This window comes from Phascolarctos cinereus, unplaced genomic scaffold (assembly GCF_003287225.1).
Source record: "Phascolarctos cinereus isolate Bilbo 61053 unplaced genomic scaffold, phaCin_HiC Scaffold_1;HRSCAF=81, whole genome shotgun sequence".
NCBI classification, from domain to species: domain Eukaryota; kingdom Metazoa; phylum Chordata; class Mammalia; order Diprotodontia; family Phascolarctidae; genus Phascolarctos; species Phascolarctos cinereus.
This window is the reverse complement of record NW_027555514.1, coordinates 145,907,280-145,927,249: the sequence shown is the minus strand read 5'-3', so window position 1 is coordinate 145,927,249 and position 19,970 is coordinate 145,907,280. Positions and strand designations below refer to the sequence as shown.

Below are 19,970 nucleotides of genomic sequence, written 5' to 3'. Positions count from 1 at the left end.
TGCAGTAGTCTAGGTGTGAGGTGATCAAGGTCTGCATCAGAGTAGTGGCCTCTCAGATGACAGAAGGGGGCAATGTACAGGGAGATGTTGTAAAAGTAAAATCAACAGGACTTGGTAACAGATGGATATGGGGTGGGGGGCGATGAGAGTGAAAAGTTGAGAATGATGAGATTGTGATCCTGGGTGACTGAGAGGATGATGGTAACCTATAGTAATAGAGAGTTAGGCAGAAGGGAGGGTTTTTGGGGAAAGATAATATTCAGGTTGGTTTTTTTTAATAGTATTTTATTTTTTCCCTCAATTACATGTCAAGACAATTTTTAGCATTCATTTTTATAAGATTTTGAGTTCCAAATTTTTCTCTCTCCCCTCATCTGAGAATGGTAGGCAATTTGATATAGGTTATACATGTGCTATCATATAAAACATATTTCCATATTAGTCACAGTTGTGAAAGAAGAAACAGGAGAAAAAAACATGAAAAAAATATAAAGTGAAAATAATATGCTTTGATCTGCATTCAGAGTCCATCAGTTCTTTATCTGGATGTGGATAGCATTTTCCTTCATGAGTCCTTTGTACTTGTCTCGGATCATTGTATTGCTGAGAAGAGCTAAGTCATTCATAGATGGACATCACACAGTGTTGCTGATACTGTGTACGTTGTTTTCCTGGTTCTGCTCCTTTTGGTTTGTATCAGTTCCTACAAATCTTTCCAGGTTTTTCTGTAATCTGCCTGTTCATCATTTCTTATTGCACGATAGCCTTCCATTACATTCATATAACATAGCTTTTTCAGCCATTCCCTCAGTTTCCAATATTTTGCCATAACAAAATGGGCTGCTATGAATATTTTTGAACATGTAGATCCTTTTCTCTTTTTTATGATCTCTCTGGAATACAGACCTAGTAGGAATATTGCAGGATCAAAGGGTGTGTGCAGTTTGGTTGCCCTTTCAGCATAGTTTGGTTGGATCAGTTCACAACTCCAGTGCTTTAGTGTTCTTATAAATTTGACTCAGTTATCTGTATATTTAAGAAATGAGGCCTTTATCAGAGACACTTGCTTTAAAGATTATTTCCCAACTTTCTGCTCTCCTTCTAATCTTGGTTGCATTGGTTTTGTTTGTACAAAAGCTTTTTATTTTAATATAATCAAAATTCAGTTTTACATATATTGAGTTTGAGATACCTATAGGACATTCATTTTGAGATGTTGAATAGGAAATTGGAGGTGTGAGACTGGAAGTCAGCAAAGAGATTTGGGCTACATAAGTAGATTTGAGGAGCATTAGCTTAGAGACAATTGAATCTATGGGAGCTGATGAGATCATGAAGTAAAAAAATAGAGGGGAAAGAGAAGTGGGCCCATGATGGAACCCTGTGAGGTGCCCACATTCAGCAGGTGTGACCTGAATGAGGTCTCTAGCAAAGGAGACTGAGATGGAGCAGTCAGGTAGGTAGAAGCAGAACTAGGAAAGTAGAGTGTCTTGAAAACCTAGGAGACAGTATGGAGAAGAGGGTGATCAATAATGCTAAAGGCTGCAGAGAAGTCAAGAAGTATGACTGAGAAACGCCCATTAAATTTGGCAACTAAGAGATTCTCAGTAACTTTAGAGAAAGCAGTTTTGGTTGAATATTCAGATTAGAAGAGAAAAGGTCATTAGACTTGGCAATTAAGAGATGGTTGAGTAACTTTAGGAAGAAAATCTGGACATCTTTGCTACTCCTTTTGAATCATTTCTTCATATTATTTTATGTGTTATTTTCAGAATGTCAAATATAAGAACCAAAGTTTCATGCAAAAAGCCAGCCTGAATTATTCTTGGATTGTTGTTTTGAATTAACTGGATTACTGCTTGCATGCAAGCAGTTAAGCAAGATACAGCTGTTTACATTTATTGTTTCTTTGGCCTGTTTTCTCTTTCCCCATTTCTTTTCATAGTAATTTTTTCTCATTCCAGAATAATTTTCTGTCTATATATGTGATAGGACTCTCAGAGTTTTTGATTTAAGTGAAATCATGTATAGTATGTGTAACATTTTAAAAAATGTATTCAAATTTGTGTTTTTTGAAGAAACACAAAATAAATGTGTAAAATAAAATCTGTGCTTAGCCCAGATTCTTGCAGATAGTGAATGCTTAATGTTTGATGATTGTATATATTTACTTTGTGAGCAAAAAAATGCTCTACGTATCTTTTCTGAAGTAAAAGACAAGCTACTATATATATGTTCAAAATTTCACAAAGTGATTTTTAAAAATTATATCTAATTCCCCTATGAAGTAGATATGGGTAAGATTATATCATTCCCTTCTACAAATGGAGAAACTGAGAAGTAAACATGATTTGTCCAATTTCACAATGAATCAATAACAAAGTGACCAAGTAGTTCTGAGATTGATTTCTTTTTCTGGTCTTCTAAACAGAAGACTACATTCAATTTGACAATTCAGATAAACACTAATTAAATACCTACTGTATACTTCCAACAAAAGCTTAGTTTCCATTACATTTGATGTTTATTAAAAATATTAAATACTTTAAAGTTTCTGTTCTCGCACTAAAAAGCAATGTTATTTCCAAGCTTCTTTAAGTAGGAGATAGTTCTTGACCTTTTGTTTTGGACTGTATTCTGCCCATTCTCAAACAGATATTTCTGTTAGCATTCAGCTTGTACCATATTTCATCTAATGAATAGTTAAGAGAGGTTAAAAGCCTTGCTGTACTATAAACTATGATTTTTTTTTTTAGTTTTGTATATCAGTTAAAGTATCTAGAAGAGGGTTTAATAGCCTGTTGACAGTGCAGATTATACTTCCTACAGGATAATTTATTGAAGGGAATTATTAAGATAATACTGTATGAAAAAATGCAGTTTATTGTTTTATTTTCTTTTGCACTTTTTTCTAGCTTTCTAGAGAACAAAATACTCAATGTTTTATAAACAAGGTCAGCCCTTCATCATTTTTTCCAAATAGTAATTAGAAAGTATGATGACGGTATTGGTTAGTCATTGAATAGAATACTGGACTGGAAATTAGGATCTGTGTTAGCCTGTGCCTTAGAGCAGGAGTTCTTACCCTGGAGTGTGTGGATTTTGTTTTAACTATTTCAGTATAACTGATATTTGTAATTAAAGGAAGCATAATGCATTAAGCTAAATAGGATTTACTTAAACTTCATAATAAGAATTCTACAGTTAAACAAAAATGTTCTTCATTCTAATCAAGTGCAACTTGTCATTGTGACCATTGACAAACTTTAAATACAATAGGTTTTACAGAACTAATTTTCACATTTTTGACTTATCAGCAGTTAGGATGTTCTTGATTCTGAATTAGCATTGAACTAGATTAATTTTTTTTCTCTTAAAAAAAGAAACAGGCCAAAAATATACCACATTCTGTAAATGAGGAAATAGACTCATTAGGAAGTACACTGATTTTTTTTTCAGAGTTATTTTTACCCAGGGATTATAGTAAAATCTGTGGTGTGTGATTTTTTTTTTAAAGAATAATTTCTATTAACTCAAAATGACAACCCTGAGGCACTATAAAATTGTGAAATGCCTACCAAATCATCAAAGAAAATGCCTTTGGAATTGTCTTAGTACGAAGTGTATCTAATTTTTATGCAAATTGGTAAACCATCCTTGATAGCTCTTTTACTAACCAACTATTTACTTTGGCAGCGTAGAACATTCGTTCTGCAATGCTGACTAGCATGGATACTACCATACTAGGAATAACTTCTGCATGATATCTTCTTTGTTTCATAGTATGTGACTTTTTTGGTTATTGTAATTTCTGAATTTAGTTTTTTGCAGAATCATAGTATCATAGATTTAGGACTAGAATTGACCTTAATAGAGATCATCTAGCTCATGTTAATGATGAGCAAATGGAGACAAAGAGAAGTGAAAGGGACGTGCCCAAAACCCTACAAATTGGAAGTAGCAGATTTGGAATTCACACCCGGGGCTTCTCATGTCAAATTCACAAGGAATTTGTTTTCAGCAGCACTAATAGTGTCCTCTCTGAATTTTGAAGTTTAATTTTAATTATTTCCAAGTGAATGTTAGGTGACCATCACCCTATCTTCAAAACAATAAATACCGGAAAAAAAGAACTGAGAACCCAGAGAATATGTGACTATTTCAAGGTTCCCTAGAATTGGCTTTTATGATTTTCCAAGTCACTACCAATGTTTATTACTTTTATTATATATAAGCTAAAGTTTCCATGAAGTGTTTCATGCTACCACTTCAGGATACCAGTTGGTTCCTATGTCAGTACCCTTGTTTCTTATAACTTGTGGTCCCTACTTTAATATCTAGGAAGCACTTTATTATACCCTAACAGTAGAAGTTCATGTTTACATAATACTTTACGGTTTACAAAGCACTTTGTTCATGAAACAGTCCTGGGAGCTAGAGAAGCCAGTAGTTATCCCTTCCACATCGTGACTTTCCCCATCACAGTTTTGATATATTGCAGGTTGGCATAAGAAATTAAATGGGAATTTTTGGAGAGTTCTGCAGAAGCCGCAGACAACATGTAAAGGCCAGCAGGTGACACAGAAAAAGCTTAGAAATTCAGAGATGCATAAAATGTATGTATAATATTGTATAATATTGACCCAAATTTTACAAAAAGATACTGTAAACATTCCCTAAAAGAAAAAGAAAAAATTCATACTTCTCTGGTATGAAGAGAGATTCAGAAATTTTATGCAGATTTCCAGATCGTGTGGGCACGTTCCCCTAACTCCTGTGATGTGGGAGGGATAGCTAACTAGTCGTTGCCTTAAGAACATGGCCAGTGCGTTTCAGAACAGAGACTTGAGCTAAAGCAGTCTGAATCGAAATCTGTTGTTCGTTTCATTCTCTCACACTGACAACCACAGAAAAAACATTGAGTTAGGGAAAAATATAAGGAAAATGCCATCTGAAAATTACTGGGCATATTGATGTTTTAAAATTTGTTTTATGACTTAGAGGTAGTGTAGCATAATAGATGACTTCGAGTCAGTATGACAGACCTAGATTTGAATCCCATAGCTCTGGCTGTGGCCCCCTAGGCAAATCTCTTAACTTTCAACCAAGCAGACATCTAAAACTATAAAGTGTGGAGTGATTGCTTATCTGCTTTGACTCAAGGGATCTCTTCACTGGGAGTTCAGTGTGCCAATGAAATTATAGTCCAGGCTTCACCCCCCAAAAAAAACCCATTTAGAGATACGATTTTTTTTTTTGTCACTAGAGTTTGTAATGGGTGGTAAGGTTTTATGAAGTTCCTGGTTAATTCAGTAGGTGCTTTGATGGCTTTTAAAAAATCACTCTTTGGTTTGATAATCAACTGATTTAAGTAATTTTCTTTTAATAGACTGTGACTATAGATAAACTACAGGGGAGTTCTGTTAACATATCTACTGAAGATGGTTTGCTGAAAGCCAAGTATCTGTATACAGAGTCATCATCTCTGTCTTCTGCTGCTGGGGATATTACATTGGGAAGTATTCATGGTAAGATGAAAGTGTCAAGAAACATTACAGTCTTCTTAGCTCAGCATCATGAGTTGTTTTTCCCTGAATAAGGTAGACTTTTCTTTTAGAGAAGACACAACTCAGTGACAAGAAAACGTAACATCTGAACAAACAAAAAACCAGAAAACTGTTTGTGGCAGGAAACTGCCACAAACCAAAGTAATTATATTTTGGCAAGAAGCTGATATTGTAAGATATGAAACTGGGTATTTTTCTCTTTGCTGAAAATATGAGACTTTTACCCATTCCTTTCAGCATAGAATTATAAACTTCAAGGAAAAATTGAAGCATATTGAGAAAACAATTGAGAGCTTTTTTAAAAAGGGAGAGACAGAATACTTTTTGAAGTAAATAAGGGTTTTAAACAGCTCCTTATATTTTTATAGAAAATCCAATGGTTAAGCTATTTAATAAGACTTTTGGATGGAATCTGGTCGATGACTTTCAGAGATACTATATTTGTTCAACATGTTTTCTCTTTATTTTTACTGACATCATATACTTAAAGGACCCTGCCAATTTCTGCTTTCACTGGGTAGGTGGCGTTTGGTTTCTTCCCAAAACATTTTTCTAAAAAAAAAAACCAGGAATATGATTAATTTGGGCATCTTTTATATTATTGGAAGGGAAAGGAAGAGGGAGGCATGTGATATTCAATGTCCCTGATCATACCTTGACCCCTTTTATAGTGTTTTAACAGGTGATTCAAAGCCGAGTGAAATATTTTAGACTTTCTACTAATAGATATTAATGAAAATTGTTTATTTTTGAGGAGCCCTGGTACATAAATTAGTTGTCCCCTTGCTAGGGCTTTTTTCTTGAAAAACACGTTGTCTTGGTTTTTTTTTTCCGCAGGAATAATCACCTATTTCCCTTTTATAGTAAACTGAACATTTGTACCTTTATATAGCAAAAATACAGATTTGAAAGTTGAACAGTAATTAATAGTTCAATTAAGAAAGTAAAAACAATATCCACTAGTCATCTTATACATCAGAGAACAGCAATTATTAGTTACCTTAAGAAAGTATGAACAATATTTACTAGTCACTTTATGCATTAGAGAACATGCTGACCTTCATTAACAGATGGCATTTCTTTATCTGGAGGTGCCCTATATCTCTAACATTCCTATGAATCAGACCAGAGTACAAGCTTCTGTGGGAAAAAATCCACAAAAACAAACATCTAAATCTGGACAAATATATTGGGGATAATTAATATCTGCTCTCAAACACCAAATAGTGATTTACTAACTTAATAGAGTTAAGATATTTTAGTCATTTCTCTATCCAAGATTATATCTTCTGTTAGAAAGAGCATGAAAACAAACAGTATTTCTTTTAAACAGAAAGTTTAGTTATTTCATCATACTGCTTAAAAGTTAAATTGTGCATGAAATAATTGTAGAATTTTTAGCATTGCATATTTTTACAATGACTTATTTTCTAAAAAAGATTTTTGTTGCATTTGGAATGAGTTTAGTTATGACTTGTAGTGAAAGAACAATTTCTGATAAGCAAATTGGAGGTTCCAGTAATCAGATGTTGCTTAAAATAGGGCAAGAAAACTGTAAAATATTGAAATTTAGTTTAAAGTTTGTCTTCTTTTACATCCAGATATATGTTAGATATTTTCCTCATGTTTATTTTTCTCTACTTGATGAAATTAAGTTTTAGCTCTGAACAAGATTTTGCAGTTTTTTTGTTACTATAGTATACATATACCTTTCCTTTCAAGACTGAAAGAGATGCAAAACAGTAAAAAAAAAAAAGGTTACAATTTATAATGAATTTATAATGAATTGCCATCATTGCCCTGAAGCAAAAGAACTTTTAACAGAATATGTTGGAAAGTTCTCAGACTTCTAATTATTTAGCTGAAATAGAAACATTAGTAAAGATGAAAAATTTTATTAGCATTTATAAATTATTTCATGTTTTCTTATAAAGCATATTTTGCATGGTATAGTGGAAAGATGGAGTGTAAATCTGGATATTTGTTAAAGAAGTGGTTAGACTAGATGACCTTCAAGAACTTTTTCCCCTCCCTGACGTTATTTGATTCTAGTACTTCAACTGGAAAAACTCTACAGGCTGTCTCTGATTTATTAATATCTAACTTCCTACAAATAATAGGTATGGTGCAGTCAGGAACCGCACTTCCCCTGTTTCTGTCATGTTGGAATTTTCCCTTCTTTATTTGCTTCCATTCTTCCATCATATCTCCATAGGTAATGTACAGGTCTTCTCTGGAAATTTATATGAATGATATCTGTTTCTCAGACCAACAGTGAAACAAATAAGCTATCGACTAGGTTTTTCCTATGCTTTCCAAATGTATTTTGTTTCTATATCCCACTAAATTCAGAAGATGCAGTAAATATTTGTAATACTAAAATGTTTTTATTACTGCAAACTCAATCTTTCTAGCAAACATCAGTTAACTACTTATTATATCAAACATGGGATAAGTATCTAATCAAAATTCATTCTCAAATTTGAATCATTTTTTTTCTCAATCAGATGGGAGAAAAGTTTGGTCATTGTCTTCTTCAAAATCTATATGATATGTGTATACATATAGTCATATACAAATATACGTATGTGAGTGCATGTATGTGTGTATGTGTGTATATATATATGTATATATCAATCATGCTATTCTGGTTTTACTGAGCCCATTTTCTATTATCATTTCATGTATGTTTCCATATTCTTTATATTTTTCATATTTGTTGTTTTGTCTGGAGTCACCTACCAATCATTAGACACGTGTTTTTTACATTTTTCATTGCTATTATAAATTAGCTACAATTTTTCCCAGAGGTTCTTTTTTCCTTTTCATGCATGATATTTTTAGGATAATATTCCAGCAATAGGATTGGGGGGGGCAAAGGGTATATCTTAGGATATATTGCTAGATTGTTCTGCAAAATATTTCTACCAGTCAGTTGTCCCAATAACACTGTAATAGAGTGTTTATTTCCCTGTAACCCAAATAAATATTAAATTTCATCCTTTTTTTGCATTTTTTTCCAATTTAGTGGGTATAAAGTGGCATCTTAAAGTTGTTGTGATTTGTATGTCTTTGTTTATTACTTAAATACCTTTTCATGTGTTTATTAATAGTTTGTATTTCTTCCGTCAGAAAAAAGTCTGCCTATGCCTTTTGATCAATTTTCTATTAAACAGTATACATAACTGTACCAGTTCTCATAAACTCAAGATGTCAAATCTTTACTTGATATATTTAATAAACATATTGTTTCTCAGTCTGCTTCTTTTTAATTTAAACATACTGCTTTATGTCAGTGGCAACAGTATTTACCAAGATGTCTTCCCTTTAATGTTAATGTTTTTCTACATTAGGAGCTTACCAAACAAGGAAAAGTCACAATAATTTAATGACACAAGTGACTTTGAAAGTGCACCTAAGAACTTCATTAGAGTCTCTAACCTGCTACAGAACCCTTCAGAAAGGGTTTTTAGCCACTGTTGGAATTATGAATCTACTTTGAGTCCGTGAATGTAGACAGAGAAATAAATATAAAATGGTCCATTAAAAAAACTGTGTTTCAAGTGGCATATTAATTAGAGTAAAATTTTGATTTAACAAGAACATATTTCAGTAACTTTCAGGATCTATGATTTCATCAGTCTGGGTACACCAAAGACACAGCTCATCAGATACTTAGGAAAAAAAGGTCCTATGCTACTGTCACAGGGGGATAGGGACTTCAAAGGGTGGGGTAGAATTCACCTAAAGAATTCACCTTCGGTAGCTTTCTATTTTAGGTAATTTTTCTTGCTAACTAGCTGAGTTGTTGAAAAACTTGCTAACACAGAAGTGCTTCCAGTGACCTCTGAATTCTAGAGCCTCAATTGCCCTAACCTAGTTGGGGTCCTGTTTAGTAGGACCTTACACTCAGCTGGGACAGCCTACTGGGAACTAGGGTCACATCCAAGTCACGACGTAGATCTTTAATGGGGCAACAAGAAAATAGAAGACTACTTCAGGAATCTTTATTTTATCAATAGTACAACTTTTAGAAAAAATAAAATGGGAATGCCCTTTGAATCAGTCTTCTTTCATCCCCAAATTCTCAAAAGATGCAATTTAGTCCATAGTTCATTAAGAAAATTATTAAATATGAGACTTTTTTTAAAAGAAAAAAAGTAGATTTCAATAAAACATTCAATTCATTGCACCTTATGCTATTTTATGGTCTAATCATTGTGATTTGTAATAACTATATGTAAAGTTATACAACCTTTCCACAAATTCTAGAGTTTAGGAAAACAGTTTTCTTAATAAGCAAGCTTTCATTCTAACATGACTAGAGCAGAAAAATAAGCCATCAGATGAAAGAGAAATATTGGTTTATTTGTTCTTCACCATAAGAAATGTCATTGTGGTCAAATAACACAAACACACTAGTAACAGAAGCAAAACAATCAAAAGACCATAAAAGTTCAATGTTTCCAGACCTCACAAAGCAGGGGAAGCTATCAGCTTTACTGTCTGTGCTCACTCATAGTCTACATACCCTCTCTCTTGGCTGACAGTACAGCAGATGAGGCCAAAATTAAGCCTGAAAGAACTCCAAACCTGACTGCATTGTGGTTCCATTGCCTGAATAATCATGTTGCCATGATGACCTAGTCCCCAGTATTTAGAGTAGAACCTAAAAAAAGAAGACCGTTGGGAAAATGTAATGTCTTGGTCAGGGAATAGCTAGTCTATTTATTCTAGTTTCCTGGAATGTAGATTATGTGAAAGGGAATCTGAAATGTGGCTTGAAAGGTAGGTCAGGGGCAACCAGGGATGTGGCCTTTATCTATCTTGTCCTTGCCACTGTAGTCTATTATTAACTCCAGCCTTCTAATTGTCCCCATCCTGCCTGCTGCTGCCAGATTAATCTTTCTAAAACATCTTTTCATTCTTTTGTGAGCCACTATTCTGTATTGTTGTTTGTCTTTTGTTTTTAAAGAGGGCCAATGACATTATGAGGGTGATGTCTTGACTTAAAGATGAATTGGATTTAAGTGAGGCAGAGTTGCACAGAGTTGTCAGCCTCCCTCTCTCTTCCAGAGTCATCGAAGTCCAGTGGCAAGACAGAATCAAGATGACTGGCAAAGGCTCAAGATCCATGGGATGGTCTTGGTGTCTTTGACGTCTGACCAAAGCCAGACTGGCACCCCAGCGCCTGCTTCAGCCGCCTTGGCTGTTGGAACACACTGTTCTCATCTGCTCATTCTGGAGGGTGGGGGAGAGTCTTCGCATGCTTGGGGTAGACATCCCCCTAACTTACCAACGGGTTTAAGGCACATTGGTTACCCTCAATCTGGTTTAGATCATCTGCCTAGACAGTTTGCCCGGGTGTGGCCACTGTGCATGCTCCAGCTTGTTGGAGCCACAGCTGAGAGTTGGATTACTGGTGGATGAGCAGCCCTGGAAAGGGTTCAGCAAGCCCCCACATAGAGGTGCTAGTCCTCCCTGAATATCCCATACACTAGGTGGCATGGTGGAGACAGTGCCAGGCCTGGAGTCAGGGAGATCTGAGTTCAAATGTGACTTCATACATTTACCACTGTGTAATCCTGGGAAAGTCACTTAACATCTGTTTGTCTCAGTTTCTCATCTATGGGGGGAAAAGGGGAACAATGATAACCCTTACCCCCTATAGTTGTTATGAGTATCAGATGAGATAAGAATTGTAAAGTGCTTAGCACAATGCCTGGCACGTAGTAGGTGCTATATAAATGTTAGCCATTATTATTACCAAAAGGCATTCTCTATTCTACTGTCCTTGTCTAAATCCTGCCTGGCTTTTGTGGCTTAGATTACATCCTATCTTCTCCATGACTACTCCAGTTCACAAAACCCAGTTTTCCTCTTCTAAACTCTTACCATTTGTCTTTACTGTTCACTTGGGTAAAAAGAGACAAAATATGTGAAGTGCATTGTGACTGTAAAGCACTATATAAGTACAAGATATTAATAATATTGATGATTATATTATACTTGCCTGCATTTTGTGGTTTCAAGTTTTTAATGTGTGTAAATCTTGTCTTTGAGAAGCAGCATAACGCTGTGGTCTTAGAACAAGGAGATCTGGCTTTGAGTCCCATATCTTGTACTTAGTGGCCATATGACTCTGGCAATTTGTTTAGTCTCTGTGAGCCTCAGTTTCCTTATTTGTAAAATGGAGATAATGGTATTTCCCTCACAAAGTTCTTGAGAAGAAAGCACTATGGGAGTCTTAAAACATTATCAACAACTCTGAGGCTGTTTTTTATTATTATTATGTTTTCTTCCTGAAGAGTTGTAACTTCCTGAAGGCATGGAACATACAGCTAGTAAATACTCAATAAAAATTTAAATTGAATTGAGTTCTTTGCAATGCACATAACAGGCATTTGATAAAATTTTTTTAGTGAATGAAAATGTCATACTTCCTGTTTTTATTTTAACCAGACCCATGGTTTCAATGGTATAGTGAACAGCTTGTGAAGAAACTCTTTTTTTTCCCCAGTGTTGGTTCAGTGTTTGCTCTGTAATGTAGTCTTAGAGGATTAGGATTGCTTGAGGGCCCTGAATTTGCTGAGCATCACAGAACCAGTCTGTGTCAGGGGTGGGACTTGAACTCCTGTCTTCCTGGTTCCAGAGCCTTCTCTATCCACTGTATTATAAAGCCATGAAATCTGAACACTGGGGAAATCACATGGTGACTTGCTGTATGGTAATCGTCAAATCCCTTAATTTCTCAAAGCCTCGCTTACTTCATCTGCAGATGGGGATCATAGCACCTGCAGTGCCTCCCCCAGGCAGGGATGTGTTGAAGCTCAAGTGAGATCACATCTATAAAGCACTTTGTTCACTTTAAAGTGCTATTTAAATGTCAGGGAGGATCATTTTTTGTTCCTTTGGAGAGGTGGATATATGAAACACTTGCTGTGGACTAGGGATTGGCTTTGGCTGCACTTTGCAAGTAGGTGGGACAGCTACACGTTTTACTACGTCCTGAGCATTTGGAGGAAATGTACAGAATAAACTGGTAAAAATAATGTTTACAGAATAACTTACTCCATACCACACCTAACACTTCCCGCTTAAACAGGACTTCTTGCTTTTTTTTTTAAGCTGAGTTTCTAATACAAACCAAGCTTTATTCCTGCACAAACTCACTCCTTGTTCACATACTTATTGCTGTGTAGTACATTTGAATCTGAGAAATTTAGAAAAACTAGTGGAACGATAGCCTGTCTTAAAATCTGACACAGGAGTCATTTGCCTGTATATTGATGTGATATTTAGAAAGATATTTGGAACAGTATGCATGCATTCCCATCACAGTGTATTCATTCTGGAACCAAGATTATTTCTTTTTTATGGGTGCTTTGCTGGAGTTAGGGTAAAAGTAATGTTGTTTAACTGTGTATTGAGGGAATGCTGAAGAATGTGGTCATGTTTAATGGCTCCAAGGGTGACTCTTCATATATGCATGTTGAACAAAAAAACTGTTCTGAGGAGGGGGAAAAAATGGTTTCAATAGCCCACATCCATCCTGGAAAAGAGATTCTCATTAAAAGATGGAACATTTTGGGCTTTTTTTTTCTTAGTCATATTTTAGTATGTGTGTTAACTCCACAACCAGAAACCACTTTAATCATTGCAGATGAAGACAACTGTAGAATAGAAAGAATACTTGTTTTAAAACTAACAGTTATTGTTTTACAAGAAACATTTCAGCTTTTGGCTCAAAATTTCTGTAGATTGGTGAATGTTTTGACGTATAGATCAAAAATGTGCAGTGAGTACATATTGCAAATTTTTAATCCTATATGTTTTTTTATTTCAATTTTTGTTTTGAATTTAATAAACACCAAATAGAATTGGCATTTGTATATTCATAATAGAACAGAAAAATAAGAACTGACATGAAACAGTAGTTCTCTATTATATGCAGCTTCCTTTTTAAGTGTAAAGTATAGTATAAAGTATAAAGTGTATAGCATTAAAGTATTAAGTATAAAATGTATGGTATTAAGTATATAGTAAAAATCTTTAGCTTTCAAAATTGTCTTTTCTGGCTTTCCTTCTGTTCTTTTCTCTCCATTAAAAAACATGCCTTAATATGACCCTCTTTACTCCATCTGTCTGTCTGTTAATTTTGCTATCACTTCCCTAAACTTCCTTGCCTTTCAACCCCACTCCACTTGGAAAAAAAGAAAAACAAAATGCTTGTAATCAGTAGATATAGTCAGGCAAAACAAATTCCCACATTGACTGTGTCTGAAGATGGATGTCTCATTCTTCATCTTGAGTTTATTACTTCTCTCTTAAGAAATGGATTAACAAACTTCATCATCAGTCCCCTGGAATCATGGTTGGTTATTGCATTGATCAAAATTCTCAAATCTTTCAAAGTTGTTTTTCTTTGTAATCTTGTTATTGTATAAATTGTTCTCCTAGTTCTATATATTTCACTCTGAATCAATTTATACAGATCTACCTAGGTTTCTCTGAGACCATTTTTTATCTTATGGCATAATAATTTTTCATTTCATCTAATACCATAATTTGTTTAGCTGTTCCCTAGTATATGGGCACCCCCTTAGTTTCTAGTTATTTACTACTATAGAAAGAGCTACTGTAATTAGTTGTTTACATGTAGGTTCTTTTAAAAAATATCTTTAGGGTACTGGCCTGGTAGAGATATAGTAGCTGAATCAAAGGATATGCACAGGTTAGTGATTTTTTGGAAACAATGTTAAATTGCTTTCTAAAATAGCTTCATGAACAGTGGATTATTAATAGTCCTCTTTCTTCACAGCTCTTCTTACAATTGTCATTTTCTTTTTGTGGTCATCCTTGCCAGTCTGTTTAGTGTGAGATAGAACCTCAGGTTGCGTTTCTCTAATTATTAGTTATTTTGATCATTTTTTCCAGGTATTTTAATACCTTGGATTTCTTCCTTTGAAATATGCCTATTCATATCCTCTTGTAAATTTGAATCAGTTCCATATGAATATTGGAGATGAGAGCTTTATTAGAGAAACTTGATGTAAAACCCTGTCTATGTGAGATTATCTTCTTCTCCCCACCATGTGTCAGGGAGTATATATATCCTACTCTGAGCAGATTGGTTTTTTTTTTGTTAGAAAAGTACAGGTTTTTTTGTGGATAGTAAATCAGAATCTGAACAAAAGTTTTGCTATGGGTTACTTAGATTTGCACCTCCTGTGTAGGTTGGCTACAGTAGTAAGTAAACATGTAATTTCCAATAATAGCTTATAGAACTAGTCATGTTCTACATCTTTTTTTTTTTTGGTCCAGTATTAACATTCATTTATTCATTCTATCTCTCTCTCTCTCTCTCTCTCTCTCTCTCTCTCTCTCTCTCTCTCTCTCTCTTTTCCCCCCCGTCTCTCCCCCCTCCCTCCCCCCTCTCCCCCTTGCTTCTTCCCTCCCATAGGTGAATTAACTGTGTTCTCTCTGTGTCTCTTATAGGTGACTTAACAGTACACAGCAAAATGGGTAACATCACAATAGGTATGTGCTAGCTTCTTTAAATTGACTTTAACACTTACCTATGCTTTTTATTCTGTATAATAGCATTGTAGTGCCATTTCTGAAAATACTTTACCTAATCAAAATGTAATTGCTGCATACCTTGGTGTACCACCTAGTTAGAGACAATCCTTAACTTAAGAAATGTTTCTAAAAGCATGTTTGTAAAGGTTTTTGGGGAGAACTTAGAACATGTTTTCCAATAGAAATTATGGACACAAGTCCACAAAAACCTATATAATCTATAATGTACCTGAAGTGTATGGTATTGTACTAGTGACCATGTGTAATGATGTTCTTAGGAAAAAAAGGTTTTTAGAATGCCAGCTTGCATGCCAGAAACATGTCTTCCCTTCTAGTACACACTCATTCCGTCAGTTTGCCAGGGAGTGGGAACAGAGACTCCTCATTCCAAACCCTTGGTACTTGTTCCCATTTGAGGCATCCCTCTGGGACCAGATAAACAGAGAGAGTGAAGGGAGAAAAGAGGGAGGAGCAGCCACTAGGTAGATTTAAGCTCCCATCTTCCTTCTTCCTTGCTGTTGCTGGGTCTGTGACTATTGGGACAAAGTGGAAAAATAAACAGCACCCAGTCAGCTGGACAAAGTGAAGAAATAGGACTAGATTTGGGGAGGGGGAGAGGAAAGAAGTCCCAGGCAACAGTAGGATTTATAGCAGTGAGAGGAGAAGGGAGCGCAATCTGAAGCAATGTCAGCAGAGAGAAGGTTCCTATGACATCAGGCAGCTGCTTGTGAGGAGTGGATTAGATAAACTGTGAACTGAAGATTGTCTCTTTAGAATTTTCTGTTTTTGAAGGTTTTTTTCTTTGGCTCAGTGAAAACAGAGAAACTTTTAACTTTTTCACGAGGGGAAAAATAAAATTTTGGCCATCAAAATGGGAAGATTATTATTACATATGAACAAATAAGTCTGGAAATCAGTGAAATTGAATTGCTTCTTGAAAATTAGTTTTAAAAAAGTTCTGAATTAAGATTAAAAATTTTTCCTTCTGTGAACTTCTTTTTTCTCAACCTAGTGATGCTGAATTAAGGGGATAGAATCTAAGACAGTACTCTCTTTTTCTTAGATGAATTTGTGTCCAGTAATACCTTCTCCATTATTCACTGAGCTCAGTATTAAATATTAAGATACTTGACATTAGAACAATTGTGTTTAGTTATTTTTTATCATTCCATAAAACCTTAGTATTGCAAGGAACTTCAGGAAGTTTTGTACAGCCTATCCCCTAATCCAGGGGTGGGGAACCTGTGACATAATCTGATTCCATTCCCTTCTCTAATATTCCTGATGACCACTTAGTCTCTGTTTTAACGCTTCAGTGATGGGAACTCCCCATTTCATGGAGCATCCCATTCCATTTTTGGACTACTCTAATAATCTGCCACTTCGGCTAAAACTAAATTTTCAGAAACTTTTTAGGATAAATAGGAACTACAGCTGTGAAGTACTATTCTAAGAACGCAAATATGAAAGAATAGGTTGTGGTTTGCTTTTACATTATAGAAAATACCTGTTTGGAAATGCAGAAGTTGAAGAATTTTAGTATTTTATGAAGATATATCAAAATAAGAGGGACAAGTTATTTATTCACTTAAAAGTTACTAGCTTCTAGAATGGTCTCTTATAATTAACCTCAAAACACAGAGTAAATGGTAGTTTTATTGTTAGAGTAAACAAATGTGCATAATTCAACAGTTCCTCATAATGTTTTTCAAGTGAATAAGAGATCAATTTTGAAAATTTTGAGGGGAGCCAAACATATACAGTTATTAAAGATTTTCTACTTCAGTTTAGATTAAGTGGATGACTTTTTTTTTAAAAAAAAATCACAATGTTGAAAGTCATAATTTCAGTCAGGGTTGAAGATATTATTAGAATTTTTTCCAAATCCCATCATCTTTAATAAGAATGCTGTATTTTTATTTATTTTTAAAAATACATTTTATTAATGCCTTCTATTTTTTATATCACAGTAATTTCTGGGAAAATATCTTACTTGTGCCCCCATTGAACTTTTTTTTTTTCTGGTAACAGAGAAAAACAGTTATGTAAAAATACCAGTTACGCAGACTGTACAGATGGTGACTATAACCTTCTGCCCTAGTTCCGCATCTTTCTGATATGAAAAGGAAAGTTATGTTTCGTTATCTGTTTTCTCTATCACTGGTTTTTCAGTTAATCTAGACCTGATGCCTTTTGTGACATTTTTCATTTATGTTGTTGCAGCCGTTGTGTATGAGAGAAGCAGGATAGTGTAGTGGATAGAGAGTCAGTCCAGAAGATAAGACCAGTGCCCTATTCACTACAGGATTTACTTAAAATTTGAATCACTTTCACAGTCAGTGTAGCTGCTTCTTTTTAAAAAATAATTAAAAGTGAATTTGTTTATACTTACCCTGAAGATTGCCTATTTTTCTCCATATTCTGTTATATTTGCCCATTATAATTAACCTAAATTTGTTAAGCCTTATGCATAGTTAACTCACTAAAGCATGTTTCCACACAGATTGAGATTGCAAATAAATTAAAACCGACAGTGGACCAGCAGCATGCATATATGAAAGACTTTAACAGTAAAGGAAAGGGTTTGGTGGAAGAATGGACACTGTGGCAGAGACAACAAAAGTACTGGTACCAGGCTAGGGCCTTTAATATAAATCTTATTAAGACTCTTAATAGGCCCACACCTTCACTTGAAAAATGCTAATGTATAGCAATAATAATAATAATAATTAACATTTTATACAGTGTTTAAGATTTATAAAATGCTTTCCACATGTTATCTTAATTCTCATGACAACTTTGTGAGCTAAGTATTAGTACTTTCTTCATTTAGAATCATGGAAATATTATCATCCTTATTGGATCTCTCCTGCTGGTGCTTCTAGAATAACAGGTTTTTCTTTTATAATAAAATGGTCGGCATTGCAAAAATCCAAGTCTTCATGAAATTCGAACTACTTAAATTCATCATAGGAAATTAATTTTATTTTTGGCCAAAAAAACTTTTGTCTCAGGTTATTTTTTTACATTAGTCCTGTTATTTCAAAATCAAAGTGACAACATTTCAATAATTAAAAACCATTATTATATATCAGTTCTATCAGGTCAGTACCACTTTGTCCTAACTCTCCTTTTTGTTTTCCTAATTATTGCATGACCTAGAGCAAAGTGACCATTAAGAAACTATCTTCTTGTATCATATTTTCTTTTAGACACAGAAGATCCTTATGGTCTTGAACTTTACCCATATTGACATTTATCAATAGAAAATGTAGTTTGTTTTTCATGTAGAGGTTTGTTATCAAGGTACCTGTTAGTAGCATGGAGATATTGGCAATGTCCAGAAAGAGGTGGTTTGAGGATTTCTTTTTCTTTTTTTGTACAAAGTAGTCAGTGCTTTTTCAATGAATTATTTCTGTTTTTATAATAAAGTCAGATAAACCATTTTGTTAGCTAATTATGTTATCATTGTATCCATTTCTACAATTTAGGACCCTATATAAATGTTTTGTTTTAAAATAAAAACCTAAAAATCTGTGATGTAAGATTGTATGTACTTTTCTTTATGTTGAAAACATAACTCATGGTCTCTGTTACTTTAGGAATGTTCTAGTATGAGGCCATGCTGAGGGTCTCAGCATACCCAGGAAACAGATGCTTCCTGTCACTGACCTTGGGGATTCCAGCCCTTGACCTAAAGATTTCCCTTTGCTATAATCTAAACCCCTGCTTATCTTCATTTCCTGGCTTAAAGTCTCTTAAACTTTCTTGGTGACTCTGACTCTGGTTAAAGGATCTGCCCCACCCAGTACCTAATTACATGGCCCCCCCCCCCATTGTGACTGAACACCAGCATTCACACCTTTTGCCCCTCTGCCAATATGCTGTCAAAGCTCTGTGTCTATTTTTTACATGTTTCTCCTATGCCACCCCATGAAAGAATATATACAATTAGAAAACTTACACAAAGGAATGTTGCGAAGTATTGATGAGGAACTTCATGACCCTCGCCCATTTTCCTAAATTTGAGAAAAAGGGTGAGGGGCCATGCATTCCTCATCAATATTAAACTAGCCAACCTAGCCAGCTTAAGGTTCTTGTGTAGAGTCCTTGACTCACCATGATTTCCTAGGACCTTTTATCATTGCATTTAACAATAATATTTATATAGTGCTTACTATGTGCTGGGCACTGTGCTAAGCACTTTACTATTATTATTTCATTTGATCTCACAACAACCTTGTAGGTAGGAGCTATTATTATCTCCATTTTACAGATGAGGAAACTGAGGCAAACAGAGGCACACGACTAGTAAATGTGAGACTTTATTTGAACTCAGGTCTTCCCGATCCCAAACTGTGTGCACTCTATGCACTATGGTGCCACCTGGTTGCACCCCCATTTCTCCCTATACTACTTCTAAGCTTATTCTTCATCTTGGCTGTGAGATTCAGTCACTTTTCTCTTCTGTACCTTTGTAAGCCCTTCACCCCTGCTCTGGTTATGCTCTGCTGCTTTCTCAGTCTCAGTCCCTGTGTGAATCAGTCCTTTATTCTGCCTTGCCAGACCTCTACTTAGATTACTGTGACCTTTCCTCCCCTTTATTCCTATTCATATGCTGCTGAACGGAGCAGGAGGAAATGATGAACCATTCTGATTAGATCCAGTGCAAATTTATACTATTTATAAGTCATCCCTTTTACATTACCTGATTTCAGTAAGGCTCTCTCTGCAGCAAGAAGATCCTTTTATTCTTCCTAAATTGATCCTGTCCCACTCACCACAGCAGGTGTTCCAAACTTCTTATCTACTCAAGCTTCT

The 19,970-nt window shown here is 34.8% G+C and overlaps 1 protein-coding gene across 5 annotated transcripts in view; it reads left to right on the top strand.

Annotated features, from left to right (window-relative positions):
- The window catches only part of FAM185A (family with sequence similarity 185 member A), an 83,613-nt gene that overhangs the window by 14,575 nt on the left and 49,068 nt on the right, over positions 1–19,970 (top strand). For 4 of the 5 annotated variants that reach the window (XR_013486557.1, XM_020984519.2, XM_020984518.2 and 1 more), the window contains 2 exons: positions 5,390–5,528; positions 15,066–15,107. Coding sequence is in view for 4 of the 5 variants with exons in the window: in XM_020984519.2 (XP_020840178.1) it covers positions 5,390–5,528; positions 15,066–15,107 (181 nt within the window). In the remaining variant the exon portion in view is untranslated. The remainder of the gene's footprint in view (positions 1–5,389; positions 5,529–15,065; positions 15,108–19,970) is intronic. The other variant, XM_020984517.2, reaches the window with a different exon arrangement.